General features: G+C 39.3%; 1 protein-coding gene across 1 annotated transcript in view; it reads left to right on the top strand.

The window, feature by feature from the left end:
• DTWD2 (DTW domain containing 2) overlaps positions 1–21,476 on the top strand; it is a 95,453-nt gene that overhangs the window by 48,244 nt on the left and 25,733 nt on the right. The window contains exon 4 of the mRNA XM_082497940.1: positions 9,285–9,474. Coding sequence (XP_082354066.1) covers positions 9,285–9,474 — 190 coding nt within the window. The remainder of the gene's footprint in view (positions 1–9,284; positions 9,475–21,476) is intronic.

Here is a 21,476-nt window from a genome sequence, read left to right as displayed (position 1 = left end):
TTATTGCCCATTAGTTCTTTTTGTTCTAATATATTAAATGTTGCAGGTCAACTCCACTTGTGATAGTAATAAGAAACTTGGTATCATGTACTATGGTCCCAGTACAAACAAACTCACCTTTATTTTATTTACATGTCTATGCTGTAAAAGCTAATGCTAGAGGTATGGGCAATGATGGCTTTTCACTGTGGAATTTACCAGATGTTTTGCTAAAGAAGTATTTTATATACAGATTTTCATAGATTAAAAAGGGTTATTTAATAAGCTGTATTTATGACCGTTTTCCCTAGTAAATGGTGAAGTATTTATTTGTAAAATTACAGGTTTCCAAACCTTAAAAGTATTTCTCATTACTTGAGAAGATAATTTGTTTATACAATTGATCCGTTTAAAAGGGAAGAAAAAAAATCCAGATTGTATTAGAGCCTACATGTCATTATCCACAAAAAAGTAGATTATCTAATATGAAAACATAGTTTTTTCTCTTATTGAGTATCTCTTATGCTTCAGTCCTGACCCTAAGGGGCTATTTCTGAGTGTGGAGATGATAGAGGGTTGTTGCCTTTATTTTTATTCCCTTCTGGGAATTAGGGGATGAATATTCCTACAGTCTTCCAAGTGCAAGAATACCAAGAGAGGCAAAGGCACCTGCTTATGACCAAGATGAAATAGTAAAAATCATGAGAAAAGCTGAGAAGTTCCCATTAACCTGATCGTTTTCCACAGATAATAAATTAGCATCTGTTCTATAATATTAGTACTGTTTGCTGGTAAATGGCAATGTTGGATTTTTAAAATTTGAACACTTGCCTTTTGCACTGGTAAAGTTTAATAGATTCCTGTTGAATTAAAACTGCTTAGAGAGTTTGAAAGAAGCTGCATGTAGATGTGTAATAGAAATGTTTATGATATAAAAACTGGATTATAATGAGATAAGATAGTGTTTAAATTACACATCTCAAGAGCATGCATCCCAGAAAAAATTAATTGCCACTTGTCTTAAGTATGATCATGAAGATGTATGAATCTGCTATGACAAAGTGGTTGGATACAATTCAGGCACGAATGAAAGATCTCAATAGTTTTAGCGGAGATTGTTGTAAGAATAAATGGATTGTCCAGGCCTGTAATGCCTGCTGCATACCAAAATCAAGGTTGAACAGTGGTTTATATGAGAAGCAAGTACTGCAAGTATTTCTCTTACAGAGTTCAAGACCGTAGTTTCACCTTAAAACAGATCTTTTAAATCCCATTATCTTTTTGAGCTCTACATTAGTTGTCAGTGATGAAAAGATGGGTAACAGATAAGAAATTTTATACTGATGTATTTATAGAAAGAGAAAGTGTTTATCTTCAGACTGATCTTATTTTTAATTATTGCAATACAATGTTACCTGGATCAAAGTGGAATAATGCAATGGTAAATAATGCAGCATTTTCTAGAGTCCAAAAACTGTTAATGAAAACTCAAAGTTAGTAATATATACAAATAGATCAGGTGCAGCACCAGGAACAGAAGTTCATAGGAAAATCATGGTTAGAGTTGGAAGGGACCTTAAAGATCATCCAGTTCCAACCTCCCTCACACAGGCAGGGGCACCTTCCGCTAGACAAGGTTGCTCAAAGCTCCATCCAGCCTGGCATTGAACACTTCCAGGGACGGGGCATCCACAACTTCTCTGAGCAATCTGTGCCAGTGTCTCACCACCCTCAGAGTAAATTTCTTCCTAATATCCATTCTAAATCTACCCTCTATTAGTTTAAGATCATTGCCCCTTGTCCTATCACTAAACTCCCTGATAAAGACTCCCTCTCCATCTTTCCTGTAGGTCCCCTTTAGGTATTACACAGAATCACAGAATGGTCAGGGTTGGAAGGGACCTCTGGAGATCATCTAGTCCAACCCCTCTGCCCGAGCAGGGTCACCTACAGCAAGTTGCACAGGATGGGGCCCAAGAGGGTTTTGAATGTCTCCAGAGTGGGAGACTCCACAACCTCTCTGGGCAGCCTGTTCCAGTGCTCTGCTACCCTCAAAGTAAAGAAGTTAATCCTCATGTTGGAAGGCCGCAATAAGGTTTCCCCAAAGCCTTCTCTTCTCCAGGCTGAAAACCCCCAGTTCTCTCAGCCTGTCCACACAGGAGAGGTGCTTTGTGTTCAGCTTTGTGGCCTCCTATGGACTTGGTCCAACATGTTCATGTACTTCTTGGTGCTGGATGCAGTACTTCAGGTGGGGTCTCATGAGAGGGGAACAGAGGGGCAGAATTGCCTCCCTTGACCTGCTGGCCACGCTTCTTTTATGTAGCCCAGGATGCGATTGGCTTTCGGGGCTGCGAGCACACATTGACAGCTCCTCTTGAGCTTCTCATCAACCAAACCCCCAAGTCCTTCTCCTCAGGGCTGCTCTCAATCCATTCTCCACCCAGCCTGTGTTTGTGCATGGAATTGCCCTGACCCACATGCAGGACCTTGCACTTGGCCTAGTTGAACTTCACGAGGTTTGCACAAGCCCACCTCTCAAGCCTGTTCAGGTCCCTCTGGATGGCAGCACTTCCCTCCAGCATGTCGACCGCTCCACACAGCTTGGTGTCATTGGTAAACATGCTGAGGGTGCACTCAATCCTACTCTCCATGTCACCAACAAAGATGTTAAACAGCACTGGTCCCAGTACCAACCCCTGAGGAACACCACTCATCACTGGTTGCCACTTGGACATGGAGCTGTTGACCACAACTCTTTCAGTGTGAGCATCCAGCCGGTTCCTTATCCAACGAGTGGTCCGTCCATCAAATCCATGTCTCTCCAATTTAGAGACAAGGATGTTGTGTGGGACAGCGTCAAATGCTTTATACAAGTCCAGGTAGATGATGTCAGTTGCTCTCCCCATATCCACCAACGCTAGAATGCCATCATAGAAGGCCACCAAAATTGTTAGGCATGATTTACCCTTAGTGAAGCCATGTTGGCTGTCACCAGTCACCTCCTTATTTTCCATGTGCCTTAGCAGAGTTTCCAGGAGGATCTGCTCCATGATCTTGCTGGGCATGGAGGTGAGACTGACTGGCCTGTAGTTCCCCAGGTCATCCTTTTTTCCCTTTTTAAAAATGGGGGTTACTTTTCCCCTTTTCCAGTCAGCGAGGAACTTCACTGGACTGCCGCAACTTCTCAAATATGATAGCTGGCAAATATGATGGCTTGGCAACTTTGTCTGCAAGTTCCCTCAGGACCCATGGATGAATCTTATCAGGTCCCATGGACTTATCCACCTTCAGGTTCTTCAGATGGTCTTGAATCTGGTCTTCTCCTACAGTGGGCTGTTCCTCATTCTCCTGGTCCCTGCCTTTGCCTTCTGCTCAGGCAATGTGGCTAGAGCCCTTGCTGGTGAAGACCAAGGCAAAAAAGTCGTTAAGTACCTCAGACTTTTCCATGTCCCAAGTGATCAGGTCTCCTGTTTCCTTCTGGGAAGGGCCCACATTTTCCCTAGTTTTCCTTTTGTCACCGACATACCTGTAGAAGCTTTCTTTGTTGCCCCTGACACCCCGGGCCAGTTTTACTCCTGTCTGGGCTTTAGCTTGCGTAACCTGATCCCTGGCTGCTGGGACAATTTCTCTGTATACCTCCCAGGCTACCTGGCCTTGTTTCCACCCTCTCTAGGCTCCCTTTTTCTGTTGGAGATTGTCCAACAGCTCCTTGTTCATCCATGCAGGCCTTCTTGCATTTTTGGCCGACTTCCTCTTTTTTGCGATGCATTGCTATTGAGTGTGGAGTAGGTGATCCTTGAATAATAGCCAGCTTTCTTGGGCCCCTCTTCCCTCAAGGCCTTTATCCCATGGTACTCTTAAGTCTTTTAAATTTAAAATTAACAAAAAAACCCCAACCCACCACTCACGGTAGAGTGGGTACAAGCCTGGTGAGACTTACCCAGTTCCTTTCTCAGCTTTTAGCAGTTTGAAGGACTTCGGATCAGAGACCTGTCTTGCTAAGAAGTTGCTTATCTACCTCCCAGTGCAGTGATCTAATATGTGGGCTGAAATTTCTGTCTAGTCAATCTAAACAAGGCAGTCTGGACTTCCAACTCACCTGGTACTGAGTTTTTGATTCATAATTTCATGAGTTGTCATGAATAAAGCCTTAATGAAATTGTCTCCCATATTTTTAATAAGCTATACTATTTGTCTCAAATCACTCTTGTACTTAAACAATGGAATAAATTATTGGTGTTAAAAATAATATCAATATTAACTTTGAATGTGTTTTTATAGCAGGATTATATGCACTTAGTTTTGGAAGTAAAGCTTTTTGAAGATGACATGTAATTCCTCATCCTTTTACTTAAATTCTGTAGTAAGCTTAAGTGTGTAAGTGAAAGCTTATACGGAAAAAAAAGTTGTACCATAGGTTGTGGATCAGGTTTTCAGAAGAGCTCAGCGGGCAACAGCTCTATCGCACTATTATAGTGAAATGGCTAATTTTTCATAATTGTTTTGCATAAGTTTCCTTTAAAAACATCTGACTCTTGCGGAGATAATCCTGCCCTATAGCAGTGTTTCAGCAGTAGTGTGTGATTAAATGCACTGTATTACAGTGTTTACCCAAAGCAACCATGTCAGAAGCATATTCTTGCTAACTGGCTGTGAAAAGTGGTATTGTTGATATGTACTTGCCTTTTGAATGCTGTATAAATTTGTTAACAGATTTATTTTTATTTACCAGATACAAATTCAGTCTTTTACTGAGACTTTTCATTTCTTTCTCAGACCTAATTAAATGCAGCTGAAGGATGTATGTAAAAACTCTTTTGGGGGAGAAATTTGTAATGGTGGTAGTATGTGAGTAGAAAAAGTCTGATTCCACTGTGTATCAGCAACAAACTAACAGGAAGCAAACACTTAGATCCCAGCAAATACTAAACCTGTAGTGGAATTAACAGGATATACCTGTATAGAAATACAAACAAAATTTTTTTATACAAACTATATCCCTTTCTAAACAAATCATTAAGTGTTTGTGTTTAGCTCATTCCTCTTGTGCTGTTCTAAGGAGGGAAGAACAAGCGCGTTTTATGAATGGAAGACATGTTTTAATAAAGCTACTGGCATGGACTGTGACTGTCAGTGTGAACCATAACCTAGAAGGGATTGTACAGCATATATTTCTGAGCACCTGTTCCTATGAAAGGAAAGAGTACTAAAGAGCTCTCTGCATGTGCTTAGTGTCACTCTAGGATTAAGTGTGTGGATAGTGAAGTCTTTGAATATAGCAGCAACTCCTACAATTTTGGAAAGAGTTCTTATGGCAATATATGCATAATCAGCCCTCAAACCCTAGGTTAAATTTGTGGGATAAATTTACAAAATTTGTTTGAACCACCCCCCTGCCTTTGCTTTTGCACATAAACTGGTGAAAACTGAAATGACCGGAGTTCTTTGATGAGTATGCATTGAAAACCATTGTTTTCAACTGAATTGTATTTCAAAGACTAAGACTTCAGTTGTAGTGTTCATAACATGAACTTGTAGTGCTTCATAATCATTATGGGTTTGGAATAGTTTTAAGAATTTTTTTTTTTAATCCTCTAAGAGATGTTAATGATTTGAAAGCTCTGCTATCCCACAGCTAAGGTGCTTTGGTCTCTGAGAAACTGGGTTCTCAAGACAAACATCTGAAAATAATGACCAATTTTCTAGATTTAAACCTTGAGTGCCTTGTAGTTTGTAGTGAGATACTTCCTTGCTTTTGGTTTTGTGTAGGATGATTCTTGGTTAAACTAAATTGATACCAAATTACCATAATGTAAGTAAGGTTTAAAAAAATAGTGGGTGGAGTTTCCACGTACTTCTATTTGGCACATACTTATCTTTCAGATTTCCTGTCTCTATTGGCACTTCTTTTACTGTTCATTTTGGAAGGAAAGATCATGATTCTTTTTTTCAGTAAATAATGTTGACAGTAATGAACCACATAGTGTTGAATCAGTCTGGACTGTTTGCCTGGGGGGCGAGGATGATCAAATATTGGAATCCTAGCTCTGGGCTTATTGGTACGCTGAATTCAGTTCCTCTTTCATTTCAGATGTTTCATATATGGTCCCGTATGGTTCTTAAGTTCAGGATCTCAATGTCTCGGGCACTGCTATTCTGCCTGAACCTAGCACCGATAGGATTGTGTTTTCATCTATATCTGCAGGGAGTGATAATGGAATATATAGATTTGAAGTACACCTAGTATACATCAACTAAACCCCCATTATTAACCATTTCTTTCTTCCCTAAATCTTTTTTTTTTCTTTTTTTTTTTTTTTCCCCTTCTTCCTTGATTTTGGAGGAGTGGTGCAGGTGCCCAGCTCCTGGGGCTTAAAAGCTCTGAGGTCACAGTGGCACTAAGAATTTCTCTGTATGAACATCCAAATCTGCATCCTGCCTGTGACCATACTCTTCCACCTAGTGGTTCTTGATAGGTAGCATGAAGAGCCCGTTATATGTGCTGGCTATTGTTAACCTTGTTCTGATAACACCCTGTTTTCTCTGATAAGCTGTACTGGCTTCATTTTCCACTCCAGAGTACAAATACTTATACGCTATTTCAGCTACATAGTGCTTTTGTCCTCCTACCACATCAGCTACTCTTTATAACTTCTGAGGTACTATGCAGAATGAATCTCTTATTCTTTGTCACATGCTTTACACAGCCCTTGCTTTGTATTTTCTCCTGCTTTCTGACTGAGGCAGTTCTGAAGACTACGTGATGATACTGCTGAAATTACAGAATCACAGAATTTTCAGAGTTGGAAGGGACCTCTAGAGATCATCTAGTCCAACTCCCCTGCCAAAGCAGGAGTGCCCAGAGCACATTACTCAGGACTGCATCCAGGCGGGTCTTGAAAATCTCCAGAGAAGGGGACTCCACAACCTCCCTGGGCAGCCTGTGCCAGTGCTCTGTCACCCTCACCGTAAAGAAGTGTTTCCGTGTATTTGAACGGAACTTCCTGTGTTCCAACTTGTGCCCATTACCCCTTGTCCTGTCACTTGGAACCATTGGAAAGAGCCTGGCTCCATCCTCCTTCAACCCACCCTTTAGATACTTGTGCGCCATAATAAGGTCTCCCCTCAGCCTTCTCTTCTCCAGGCTAAAGAGTCCCATCTCTCTCAGCCTTTCCTCATAAGGCAGATGCTCCAAGCCCTTAATCATCTTAGTTGATTCAAGACAAGTAATGCAGTCTTTGTTATAAGGCCAGCTCTTTCTCAGATTCTCCCTTACCAGCCTACTTGATTAGGTGGTTTTTGAGGCTTCCAATACTACTTAAATGACAATGCCTGTCATAGATTTTTAGAAACAAACTTAAAGTGGTGGCCTGCAAAAACTTCAGGAATTTCTGTGCGCATTAAGTGAACATGTAATAGATAGTAGTGATTGCTCTGGTACCATTGCCAAGTGTAGAAGCCAACAGGAAGGAAAAAGAGAATGTACAAGTTGAAGGACTCTTAACTGTAAAAGTAGTAATTAAAAAAAAGTAGAGATGGTAAAATTTTTCAAAAGTGTCCTGTAGGTGTGGACCATGGATTGCTTATGTTCTTTATATAGACAAGGTGCAAAATAGGATGATTGTAGTGTTTTTGTGCCAGGTGCTCGAACAAATTTTTCTAGAATACATATGTTAAATTTTGGTAAATGATTCAAAACATCTTTGTTTCAAATAGACATTAGAAACTTAATGATTAAAGCATCATAAAATGTTCCCAATCTATTGCTTCAACAAGCTTTCATTGATTACTTTTGTGGGTAGCTTTCTCCTCCCCCCTTAGGAGCTGAGGGAGAACCAGCTTTTGAGGTGCTTGAAAGAGAAGGTGGTAGCTGAGCGACAGAGTTTTTTTGAAACTTAAGTAAAATTTGGAGAAGATGAGTGCAAGTTAGTAACTTGGAATATCTGGAATATTGGTCTGGTCCTGTTCAGTGTATTCATCAATGACCTGGATGAAGGGATAGAGTGTACCACCAGGAAGTTTGCTGATGACACAGAACTGGGAGGGGTGGCTGACACACCGGAAGGCTGTGCTGCCATACAGCGTGACCTGGACAGGCTGGAGAGTTGGGCAGGGAGAAACCTAATGAAATTTAACAAAGGCAAGTGTAGGGTACAGTATCTGGGGAGGAATAACCCCACGCATCAGTACAGGTTGGGTGCAGACTTCCTGGAGACCAGCTGTGTGGAAAGGGACCTGGGAGTCCTGGTGGACAACAGGATGACCATGAGCCAGCAGTGTGCCATGGTGGCCAAGAAGGCCAATGGCATCCTGGAGTGCATCAAGAAGAGTGTGGCCAGCAGGTCGAGGGAGGTCATCCTCCCCCTCTACTTTGCCCTGGTGAGGCCGCATCTGGAGTATTGTGTCCAGTTCTGGGTTCCCCAGTTCAAGAAGGACAGGGAACTGCTGGAGGGGGTCCAGCAAAGGGCTACAAAGGTGATTAGGGGATTGGAGCACCTTTCTTACGAGGAAAGACTGAGGGACTTAGAATCATAGAATCATAGAACGGTTGAGGTTGGAAAGGACCTTGAAGGTCATCGAGCTCCAACCTCCCTGCCATAGGCAGGGACACCTCCCACTAGACCAGGTTGCCCAAGGCCACGTCCAGCCTGGCCTTGAACACCTCTAGGGATGGGGCCTCAACAACTTCTCTGGGCAACCTGTTCCAGTGCCTTACCACCCTCAGAGTGAAAAACTTCTTCCTACTGCTCAATCTGAACCTGCCCTCTTCCAGTTTAAAGCCATTCCCCCTTGTCCTATCACTATTTCCCCTAGTAAAAAGTCCCTCCCCAGCTCTACTGTAGGCACCCTTTAAAGACTTGGGTCTTTTTAGTCTAGAGAACCAGAAGACTGAGGGGGGGATCTTGCCAATGATGATAAATACTTAAAGGGAGGGTGCCAGGGGGATGGGAACAGTCTTTTTTCAGTGGTGGCCAGTGATAGAACAAGAGGTAATGGGCACAAACTTGAACATAGGAAGTTCCATCTAAACATGAGGAGGAACTTCTTTACTCTGAGGGTGGCAGAGCACTGGCACAGGCTGCCCAGAGAGGTTGTGGAGTCTCCCACACTGGAGACATTCAACACCCACCTGGATGCTGTCCTGTGCAACCTGCTGTAGGTGACCCTGCTCAGTTAGGGGGGTTGGACTGGATGATCTCCAGAGGTCCCTTCCAACCCTGACCATTCTGTGATTCTGTGGAAGTATATATTTGTCAGAAAAATTTTTAATAATTATTTTCATTTTGTGCGTCTGTGCATTGAAGGTACCCTGAATTAGCAACTGTGTGCAGAAGTCCCAGTACTCTAATTTTGTATCCTGGAGCTGAAGCAACCAATTTGGAAGAAGTGGCTGTGATGTCTGCTAATCCATCTGTCATGATCATAATTGATGGAACATGGAGTCAGGCTAAAGATATATTTTACAAAAATTCTCTCTTCCGGCTTCCCAAGCAGGTGAGTTATAATATGTAAAATAAAAATTTTAAGTGTGTCTAATAGATTCTTACTTTCTGACCAGCTAGAAGGGAGTGTTTTCGTGAGGATGAACATAATGAAAATCTTTTTTCCTTCTCAGCTGTAACAAGCTGAGAGATAAGGAAAACTTGAACAATTAAATAAAAGAACCTATAAGATTGTGAGAAAGATGACTGTAAATATTGGGGGTTTTCACTTCGTCACTTGCAATTTCTTTTTGTTTGTTTTGAGTCAATGCATCTGACTTCATTGTTTTGCAAAATTGAAAACGGGTTTGCGTAGAAAATTTTTGCCTGTTGCCTAAGACGTTAGAACATATACAATGAAATAAGCAGCTTTTTTTCCCCTGTGTATGTATTTTGCATTGCAGTGACAGGAAAGCTGAAAGTAGAATATTGTGGCCTCTTATGAAAGTGTCACACTCTTTCCTGCATATTTGGCCTCCACCATATTAAAAACTTTCTGACTTTTGGCAAATGTTCCTTATAATTTAAGTAGAACAGATATTGGCCACATGTGGTTTGGGGGTTTTGATGGTTTTTTTTTGTTTTTTTTTTTTTTTTGTTTGTTTGTTTTGTTTTGTTTTGTTTTTCCCCTTAGGAACATCAGCTGTCAATAAGGGTTAAGCTGCGGTTATACAATTACTACAGCTGTCCCTGCCCTAATGAAAATACTCTAGATTGTAATACAATGTTAATAACATTAGTGGACATAGGTTTCTGTTGCTGCATTGTGAATGGTACAACACTACTTTTCCAGGAATTTTTTAGTGGATAATTGAATGTTGCTTTGGCACAGGAGTCTTGAATTTAAGTTTTGAAGGTAAAATTTAATCTCCTGTGACTCTATTGCTGTTATTAAGCAAGTTTTTCTCCTGTTATTAGATTGAACTCATTTATGTTTATGTCATAAACACACCAGGTGGTGTTTCTTTCTGAACTACAATGGTGTGCCTGAGTAAAATGCTCAAATTACGTTTTTTCTAGGAAAGGCTCTAATTTCGCACACTACAGTTGTGTATCTGCATTATGCATCATTCATAACCAACTTCTTCTAAATCCAGAAGTTGGAAAATGTTACTAGTTGGAACTTTTTGTTTTTGTAGTTTTGTCATATGCTTGGAAGTCAAATTGCTGTCTGAAGTTTAGTGCTGCCATTGCTTTAGGTTTCCTCTTGTGTTGGTTCTTACAATGAGAGCCTTGATTTTGCTCCTGACCAGTTACCCAATGGTCATACTGGTAGGGAGCTGGGATGTGGCAGAGCACACAGCTCCTGGAGGGGTGAAGTGCCTCTGGCTCTTTTGAAAGAAAAGGTGTGCACCTCCTTGAAATGTCAAATGCAATGAACACAGCTCTTGTGTAAGTAGCTGTCTTAACCCCAGTCTTTGTTCTAGTTTATGACTAGTTTGCAATTCCTCATTTATTGTGCTGTTTTGAAACTTCTGGGGACTGCAGGCTTTTGGTGTGAATTCACAAATATGTAAGTGTTCTGAAATACTTGTTTCCATCAGCTAGCTTGATTTGGCTGTCCAAAATCACATATAGGAGCAGTTTTGCTACAGATCAAAATGGGGCAGAATTTTGTCCTGATCACATGGGTTCTTGTAGATGGCGTGGTGCTTATAAGATATTTCTGCCCATAATGTGTCTTAGAGGGAAGTTTTTCAACATGTATAAAAAATACTGTGCACTGGGTGGTATAAACAAGGATTCCATTTCTTAAGTATTTCCATAAGACTAGAGTTATTTGTCCAGGTGTAATTTGTTCACAAAGCTGTCACTTTTCATTCAGGGGCATTATTGAAAGTATATTGGAGAAAAAGCATTAATACCAACAGTTATGACTCACAGAAAAACTGCTCTTTATCGTTGGGTCATCTTTTGATCAGTGAAAAGATGACTGCCCCTTCAGGAGGGGAAAGGAGATGGTGATTTGCAAAGTTAAAAACCAAACCCTTATGACTATGATGGTAGAATAGTTTCAATTGAGTACTGTTAGTCACCATGCTGCTAATTCAGAAAAAGAGCTACTGTAAGTCTTATAAGTAATTTGCATTAGGGGGATGAAACCTGTTTTGTGTCAAAACTGGGAGTTGCTTTTAGGCTCTTATGATAGTATAGCAATTAGGTTATATTGGTGAAATGGAAGAGTAGATTCTCGGTTTTAGTCAAATTATTTTGGCCTTCAGAGAAAGATAGTGAAACAGATGAAATTTGCATCTAGGAACTTATGAGATTCATTTCAATGTATTTCAATTTAACTGCAACTTTCTGAATAGATTTTATGGACTTTATTTCACTGCAATCCATTTCAAATTCTGCAGAACATTTGCCATACGCTGAGGCACCTGACCACCGATACATGACTTGCCCTTAAGTGAAAAAGTGTTTACATTCATAATCTGTTTAGTTGAGCCCTACCAAATTTGCCAGCAAAAGTAAAAAATCACAAATTCTGTAAACTAACTATTTTTAGTTGCAGAGTGTATTCCTGAGTTATAAAAAGCAGAAGAAAACACTCTTTCCTAATCTATTCACTTAGAGGGAGGGGTTGATAAAGGAAAAGAATTGGTCATCATTTTTGTCTGTTCCTTTGAAAACTTGCAAAAGTAGTTTTAGCTTTGTTTGCCAAAGCCACTAATTATTCCTGTTCTTTTGCAGCTTCCCTTTGGTTTTGTTGGTTGGGGTTTTTTTGTTGTTGTTGTTTTGGTTTGGTTTTTTGACTGGGAGAAACAGATTAATAAAGTTAAAATCCAATGTTTGCAGCTAAACTACAGCCCACTATTCCACAGCAGCCCTTTTCTATTAATTTGTCCTGTGATTAGCGTTCCTCTCTTGAAAAGTAGCTTGAGGAGTAGCTTAGGTGTTCTAAATGGCTTTCCTTTTTGCTTCAGTTCTCTTATGTACTTGCTACTGACAGAACTTCCTCTGCCTGGCTACATGTAAGACAGGTAATGTCTGCAAAACCTGGAACAAAGAGAAGTGTGTTGCACGTTTTCTAAAGGTGTTTTTTTGTCCAGTCATTTTAAAACTGACTTATGTTATATACTTCTGTTGTGTGTAATTCAGCTTTGTTTGAAGTTCATGCTACCTTCCTCTATAAAGCTGAAACCTGATAATTGTTGTAGGTTTTTTGTTTTGGGTTTTTTGTTTTTTTCTTCAGTAGTGAATTTTGAGTTTTGGAAGGTCAGTTATTTGAGCATATCCCAGGTGATTTCTGCTTTGTGGTACATAACTACTACCTCTGTCTGCCCACAGTCAGTGTTTTTGGCAGGTCCGATCCATAGGAGCATTATGATATAAGAGAGGACTGTGTGTAGATAATCTATTTTGTTAACTGTCTCTTCAAGACAGCATTGTCTTCAATTTCTCTTTCATTATGGTGTTGAGAGCAGCTTCTCAGCTGCTACTTACTGACCTTAGAGTACTGCTATTTCATGATAGTAATTGCTGTGGTAGAACCTGTTTCTTATCCTTTATTGTAACCTATAAGATATGATTTTTCTCTAATCAATTGTTAACATGTAAGCTAAATTTAGATTCTAATGACCTATTGAAATAAAAATAGCTGAACTTGAAAGAAATTGACAATATTTCTTTGTTTTGAAAAAAGCTAGTATTTTGCATATAATTTTACTGTACTACCTGGATTTTTTTGGTAATGATGTTTGACTCATTTCACTGTATTCTTTATTAACACTTATTTCTCTCTGCTTCACTCTTGCATGGTATTGCTGAGAAAAACAAATCAGGAGTTAACCAGCTAGTGAAACAATTGTTGATTACAACAGATAACTCTTGAGAATAATCAATGCAGCTAGGTAACATGGGGTGAAGTCCTATTTCCACAGGCAAGATATTGGAAATAAAGTATTTTCCAGATACCTTCTTTAAACAACTTTATTCTGGAATTTTGTTCCATGTGTTACAGTTTTTTGCCTATGAACCATACTCTTATTTAAATGAGTGTTAAGAAGATAGTCAGTCATGCACAAACCAGCAGAATTCATTGAGCAGTAAAAAAATGAAAAGAGAGACAGTTGATCCAGTTTTGTCCAATAGATGAAAAGTTCTTTAAGCTCTAACCTGCACTGTTCTAAAGAGTAAAATTTTATGTATTCATAATGTAAATGCAAGGGCATAAAAAGAATCTGTATTATGCATAGAACTAAAATATTTATTTAAACTTGCCACGCATTGCATTGAGTAAATAAGGTGCAGAAAATGAATAATACCTCAGGATAAGTTCTTCTTTTACTTAACCTTCTGTATTACAAATAAATTAATTTGGTCACACTGATGTAACTAGACCATCACCTGAGGTACCTGTCAGAAACACCTGACAAGAAACATATCTATGAAAAAAGTACAACCTGCTGATGTACTAATCATCCAAATTCTGTCTCACCTATTTCTGATTGCAGCAAATGTCTGAGAGGACAGGAGTGAAGTTATTAATCAGGTCCGTATATTACCATTATGGAAGAACTCAATCTTAAAAATAAATTCCTTAAAATTATTTTCTTTTCAAAATCCAAATGGTTTCAACTTACTGATTTTTGTCAGAAGTACAGAATGTTCTGTTGGGCCTTTTGGGTTATCTGAGTGATTTGATCTTATGGCAAGAATCTATGGGTGAAATTTTAGGGGTTGTAAAAGATAATTATTGAGAGCAGAGGTCCACAGAGACTCTGAAAATGACCACGTCTCTAATACTCAGGCCTTGCCTTACATTTTAGAATTTATTGTGTTCCTTTCAGACTTTTTCTTATGTTTTATAATTAACTTCTTCAGTTCTCTATGTGGGACCACTTCTTCATGCTACGTGTTTTTTTTGTTCACACAAGACCCCCTGCAAAAGTCTACTGGACCAGAATCATAGAGTCATAGAACGGCCCAGGTTGGAAGGAACCTCCAAAGATCATCTGGTCCAGCCTGGTGGGAAAGGAAGCCTGGATCAGATTGTCTAGCACCTAGTCTGGTGACATCTTGAAAACCTCCAATGACAGGGACTTCAACGTGTCCCTGGGGAGGTTGTTCCAGTGCTTGTTTGTCCTCACTGTAAAAAATTTTATTGAGATGAAAGCCCTCCCAGTGCAACTTGTACCTGTTGCCCTTGGTGGCTCCATGTGGCTCCTTGTGAAGAGAGAGCCTCTGTCCTCTATGTAGCTGCCCTTTAAGTACTGGAATACTGTGATGAGGTCCCCCCTAAGCCTTCTCTTCTCCAGGGAAAAGAGACAAGAACTATTGCAGTGCTAGGTGAGATAGCAGTCAAATATTGAAGATGATGCACCCTTCAAGTCTGAAGAGACTCCAGTGTTTAATTCCATCTTCAAGTGTTGACACTTTGAGTCTTAGAATTATATCTTCATTACACTTGAGAGGGTTGTTTTCCTGATTGTGCATGTGTCCTTGAGATAGTTTTGAAGCAATTCGTTTAAACTCATCTGGTTTATATAGATCACAGTAGCAATCTTACCACAGCAGTGTGTGGTCGCAGGATGTGCTGTATAAGTGTGGTTATGATCCTGGTAAACAGTGGCTTAAGCCAATGCTGTTAAGTACTAGCTGAATTGAACCTAGCTTTATAAATGCTTATCTGGTCTCAGCATTTACTGAAAGTCAAAGGGATGTGGACTAAACACATCTGTATTTTGGCATTTTACCAGCCTAAATTTTTTTAGTCATTGTAGTGGAGCATAAAATATAATTATTCTTGAGGCTGTAAAAATGTTTGCTTTGTTAAAATAATGGACAGAAAAATTATGGATCGTTTAACATACAAGTGATTGGTTTAAAATTTTGAAATCCTGCCTAATGTAAAATGGAACTGAAAAAGACTTTGAAGTAGTAGGACGAATAAAAATAATTTAATGAAAGTGAAATAAGATACTATGCCAAGAAACTCTTGGAAAAATATTGACTAAGCTGCACAAAATGTTTTTCTTTTTTTGAGATAGTACCACTAAATGGTGATAGAGATGAGTTTCATTATGCAAAACCAAAATACTAAGCATTTGCTGGATATTCGGATTGTTCCGACTGCAGTTGATACTTATACTTGTCTCTACAAATCTGTCTGGATACATATTTTTTTCTAAAACAGTGATACATAATAATAGTATTTCTTCGTTAAATACTACAAATAGCTTTTTAAGGATGGAGTGATATTAAATGACAGGCAGAGAGAGACAGTTAGTATTTTATATGCTTAGAATTGGTATTCTGAAAAAGTCCAATTAGAATTAATATTCTTCTTAAGCTTTCTTCTTTGGTTCTGTGATTTTGAGTGAAATGTGTTTTTCCAAAATGTTCATAATTTCATAAGAACTAGTGATATTTAATAAGTATTAAAAAAAATCCACTAGGAACCACTTTCTTACTTTATTTTAGATTTACTTTACTATTACTTTAGATTTCACTAAGATATTAAAATGTGTTTGTGTACTACAGGAAATGAAAAAACATTGGCTGTTTACAAACAAATCTGCTCTTACTGTAGGAGGTTATTACACCGGAAAGACTAGGTATAAATCACATCTACATGTGACTTTTGTAGAAACTTAATTTGCCTGTACCAGTTTTCTGGATTTTAAGATGTTTTGTTTTGTACAAAATTGTATAGATGTAGGAGCAAAAGTAGGTGTGGCAGTGTTAATCTGGAGTGCTCTGTACATGAACATGGATAAAAACGTGGAGCTATGTGATAGCCCTGAAAGTTCAAGAATCAGTCTTCAGATGCTAATTGTTACCAGGGTACTGTGTACCTTCACTCCCTTGTAGTGTGCACCTATATAGAGGGCTTAAGACTTTGCAGAAGTGAACTAATGGATATGGTTTATCACTGGACTGAGTCACAGACTTTCTTTCTGACAAAGTTCCTAGGCACTGACTTATGGAGCAATGATGCAAATGATTGTACTCTAAGCTCTTGGGGAAAAATATGAGCAGACAGCAGGAATATCAAAAACGTGCCTAGCAGATTTGCTTCTTTGTGCATACTTCAATTCTGCATTGCATGGATCATAGCCTTTAACAGTTGCAGTTACAGACTGTCTGAATTAACACTCTCTACTTTTAATCTGATCTTTTTTAAAGGAAAAGAATATTCTGCTGTCCCTCGCCTTCTTTCCATTGGAATTGCATTGCAACATTTGTTTTAATGGGTTTAAATATTCTTAGTGAAAATGAAAAATACGGCTCTTGAAGTATTATGTTAATAAGTGTATTAAATATTTTTTTAAACTATGATGGATAGTTTGATTGTTACTAAATATATCAGAGGTAAAATCAATATTTGAATTGATTTTTATTTTATATGCTAGCTGATACTTGCTATTATTCAAATCACATAGAACTGTTTTATTGACATTGTTGGAGTTCTCAAATGCAGAAATAGCTTCCTGCAGGAAAAAAAAAATGTTTTCCCATGTTGAAGTGTGACCTAACTGGCTTTAGTCTCTTAGGTCAAGTTTAAAGGTTGTATTCAGTGGTTTGAGTGTTATTTCAGCTTTGCTTGTGCTGTCCTGGTAGTACAGTGCTGATTCAGAATTTGAGCTGTAATTGCAGCAGTCATCTATAAGACAGGTAGTGCTCAGTGAAGACACCAGTTGAGCATGTACCAGTGCAAAGGCTACATGTAAGTGTTGTGTACACAACTGTGTATTAAACTAAGTTTGTGCGTTTTGTGCTGAAATGAACTAGAGGTACTTGTGCAATCCACTATAACTCCTAAATAGATAAAATTAGCAGTAAGGTGGTAAAAGATTATAATAAAACTGTCTGTAAGCAAACACCAGCACTCTTATGGATTAAATTTTGTTCACCCTCTGACTGTGTTCTGTTTCATCCTTCTTATTGAGCTAAACACCATGGTGAACACGGTAGGGTTTTTTCTGGCTTTTTCTTATTTCTACATTGTTTCCTGTTTTCCTACATTATGGAAATGTAGGGTAAGAGCAACTGACATCATCAGCCTGGACTTGTGCAAAGCATTTGATGCTGTCCCACACAACATCCTTGTCTCTAAATTGGAGAGACATGGATTTGATGGACGGACCACTCGTTGGATAAGGAACCGGCTGGATGCTCACACTGAAAGAGTTGTGGTCAACAGCTCCATGTCCAAGTGGCAACCAGTGATGAGTGGTGTTCCTCAGGGGTTGGTACTGGGACCAGTGCTGTTTAACATCTTTGTTGGTGACATGGAGAGTGGGATTGAGTGCACCCTCAGCATGTTTACCAATGACACCAAGCTGTGTGGAGCGGTCGACATGCTGGAGGGAAGTGCTGCCATCCAGAGGGACCTGAACAGGCTTGAGAGGTGGGCTTGTGCAAACCTCGTGAAGTTCAACTAGGCCAAGTGCAAGGTCCTGCATGTGGGTCAGGGCAATTCCATGCACAAACACAGGCTGGGTGGAGAATGGATTGAGAGCAGCCCTGAGGAGAAGGACTTGGGGGTTTGGTTGATGAGAAGCTCAAGAGGAGCTGTCAATGTGTGCTCGCAGCCCAGAAAGCCAATCACATCCTGAGCTGCATCAAAAGTAGTGTGGCCAGCAGGTCAAGGGAGGTGTTTCTGCCCCTCTGCTTTTGTGAGACCCCACCTGGAGTACTGCATCCATCGCTGGAGCCCTCAACATAAGAAGTGCATGGACCTGTTGGGCCAAGTCCAGAAGAGGGCCACAAAGCTAGGGCTGGAGCACCTGTCCTGTGTGGACAGGCTGAGAGAACTGGGGTTTTTCAGCCTGGAGAAGAGAAGACTCCTGGGGAGACCTTATTGCGGCCTTCCAATACCTAAAGGGGGCCTTCAGGAAAGCTGGAGAGGGACTCTTTATTAGGGAGTGTAGCGATGGGACAAGGGCTAATAATTTTAAACTAAAAGAGGGTAGATTTAGCTTGGATATTAGGAAGAAATTCTTTACTCTGAGGGTGGTGAGCTACTGGCACAGGGTTCCCAGAGAAGTTGTGGATGCCTCATCCCTGGAGGTGTTCAGGGCCAGGTTGGACGGGGCTTTGAGCAACCTGCTCTAGTGGGAATTGTCCTTGCCTGTGGCAGGGGGATTGGAACTGGATGATCTTCAAGGTCTTCTCTAACTCTAAGCATGATTTTCCTATGAACTTCTGTTCCTGGTGCTGTACTTGCTGTATTTGTGTATTTATGTACTCTGTAAATGGTTCTGTATCTGAAGAAGGAGTTTTTGTTTCGTGTTTTGAAACTTTGGGTTGATAATGCAGTTTTGCAAGATTAAAATGAGTAGAATATCATTATATTTGGAATTTAAGAAGGCAGGTTTTTGTCCCAGAATGAGAATGAGGTAGATTTGACAATATCTAAAGAAAGGTAAAGAGGATAAGATTCCTGCAGGCATTATCTGTAAATGAAAAAGAAACTGTTTTAACTAAAATTATTCAACAAATGGTGATTTGAGCTTTTAATCAATGTTCTGTAGGTAGGAAAGAGCTATTTTAGTAATGGAAGAGATTAACAATTCCTAATTGCAAGATATGCTACTAAGACAATAAATTGAAGGCATTAGAAGATCACATTTAATTGTGTTCCTTCAGAGCTTCACTGATTTTGGGTCATACGGATTACTATATTGAATGATTTTAAAGATACTGTAGGATACTTTAATAGACTTTGTTGTTGTTTTAAATTAGTCTTAAAATCTAAAGATCTCCAATGAAAAGTTCTTTTAATGAACAGCTTAGTCAACAGAGGTTTTTTCTTTGTAAAGAATCTTTGAAGAAATTTCAATTGAGCTCTTCCAGACAGTCCCAGAGGAGATATATTTGTGAATCTAACATATTTAACTTTATCAGAGTGAGCTTGGACAAACTTTATAGCAGAAACTTATGAGATGCATGGCTTAAGGTGACTTTTTTAGTTTTTAATATGATTACATTGATTGTGTCTTGTACTACATGAGCTGGCACCCTCTAGAGAAGCACATTATCCCAGGATGTTTTGCATAGCCACAACCGAGGAAGAGGCCACAAGCGTTAGAGTAATGCACTGCAGGCTTTCTTGCAACAGCTGTTGTGGTTTGCAAAGGTGATACAGAAAAAGTATTCTGTTAACTTGGACCAGTGGATGCAATTAGTTCAGTGGGAAGAACGAGCTGGTTTGCACAGCAGGCATGCTTGGCACAGTTAGGCTGGTGGTATATTATGCAAAGCAATCACAGAGCACTGTGGGGGAAGCTGCTTCTGTTTATGAGGAGATAAGCATAGCATAGTGGGAACAGATGGCTAAAAAAACCCATTTGACCTTCTACTCCTTCAGCACCAAAAAAAAGGCTGGAAAATTAACCTAGTGACAAGCACACGTATAAAAATATAGGCAGGCTATTCCAAGTACTTACTGTCTTATCAGAAGTAGGTAATACATGAATCAGTTTTATTTATGTGTAAGTGTTTCTAGGCCGCTCGTAAATCCAAGCATCTGCTATCCAAAACCTGAATGGATTATTTCTATTACCTGATTCCTTAGTTTCCTTTTTTAAACAGCCAATGAAAATCTCTTTGAGATCATTAAGCTTATGCTGTATAGTTGTAGAAAAAAAAAAGAATTATCCATGCCTTAAAAATGTTGAAAAGAGCTACATGCTTGATTTTGAGAATTGGGGTGGGGGAGGAATTTATATACTGGTATTCAGGTATCAAAAAATATGTAAACCATATGATTGTACAATGATGTATGAAAACTGTGAGTATTTCCCTGTAATTTTAAGTTGACATTAATCTAGCCAACAGTCAATAGAAATATGATTTCAGACAGTCAGGAAAGGGGTGTAAAGTGTAGTTCACTTTTAATTACTTTGCTTTTTCTTCCTGTGTTGTTATGTGTAACATTAATATTTAAGAATCTGTAATTCCTTGACATTTTGTAGTCACAAAGTACTTCTAAACATCTCAGAAGAGCACAGTATGTTTTCATGTTACAAATTAGAGTATTCCAGTTGTAGTGTTACCATTTGCACAGGTTGTGTGACTTTTTGCTTCTAGCTTAATTCACTGTAAATCTGGATGGTGTGCCTTCTTGTGCGTGAGTGGGCATGGTTTGAGGCAGCGGGTAGCTTCATATTCACTTTGACTCTATAATTCTTTGTTGATGCACTCCTCTGCTACTTAATGGGCATAATAATGTCAGCTGCATAATGGCAACAAATCATCCTGTCTATTTATACATTCATCGCAGCATTGCTGTTATTCAAATATTCAACACCTTATTTTCTTTTCCCATCATGCCTTCACAATTTCTGACACATCTATTTTGTTTTCCTTATGCCTCCTTTGTTATATGAAAATTGGTATTATCAGCTAAAATCTGGTTTCTTACAGCAGATTTTTAACCCTTGAGGTTACTGTTCAATTCATCTTGCACGGTATGCTTAAATCTGCTTGACTAGCATTTGTGAGCATATGCTTGTACTGATCCAAGCACTAGTCCTCAAGTGAGCTGATATTTTGACGTCTGAGTTAAGATTATGGTTGTGATCTCTCTTGCTGTTCTTCTCTCTCCCTCTTCACCCTTCCATCCCTGAGATGGGATTTATTTTCCTAACCAGCTTCCTTGGAGCCCAGGATGTTACTTTTAAAGACTTTTAACAGATCTGCATGTAGTGTTGCTTGAGGTTTTAAAAAATGAGAGGTAGCTTTGAGGTCAGGGAATCATCAGTAATTCTGACTTATTTTAACTAGTATTTTAACAGCTGAAAATGATTTATGTATTTCTTCTTCTGCAAGAGAAGTGAGAGTACCAAACCCAGCTTGAGAATATATGGCAGAAGCACCCAGAAATGGTAAGAATGTATGTGTACAGACTTTGATTGTTATTCAGAGGTTTTGGCAAACACTGTCTGCAGTAATTTTAGTGAATATTTATAGGGATTTTGGAGGCTGGAGTTTTTGATCAGTCTTGAGAGCATCTGCAGTAACCCTTGACAAAGAACAACATTTAATAGTTAGAAGTTATTTCCA

Source organism: Vanellus vanellus (assembly GCF_965231255.1).
Source record: "Vanellus vanellus genome assembly, chromosome: Z".
In the NCBI taxonomy this organism is placed as follows: domain Eukaryota; kingdom Metazoa; phylum Chordata; class Aves; order Charadriiformes; family Charadriidae; genus Vanellus; species Vanellus vanellus.
The sequence above is the reverse complement of the archived record's forward strand: the minus strand, read 5'-3'. Positions and strand labels throughout refer to the sequence as shown.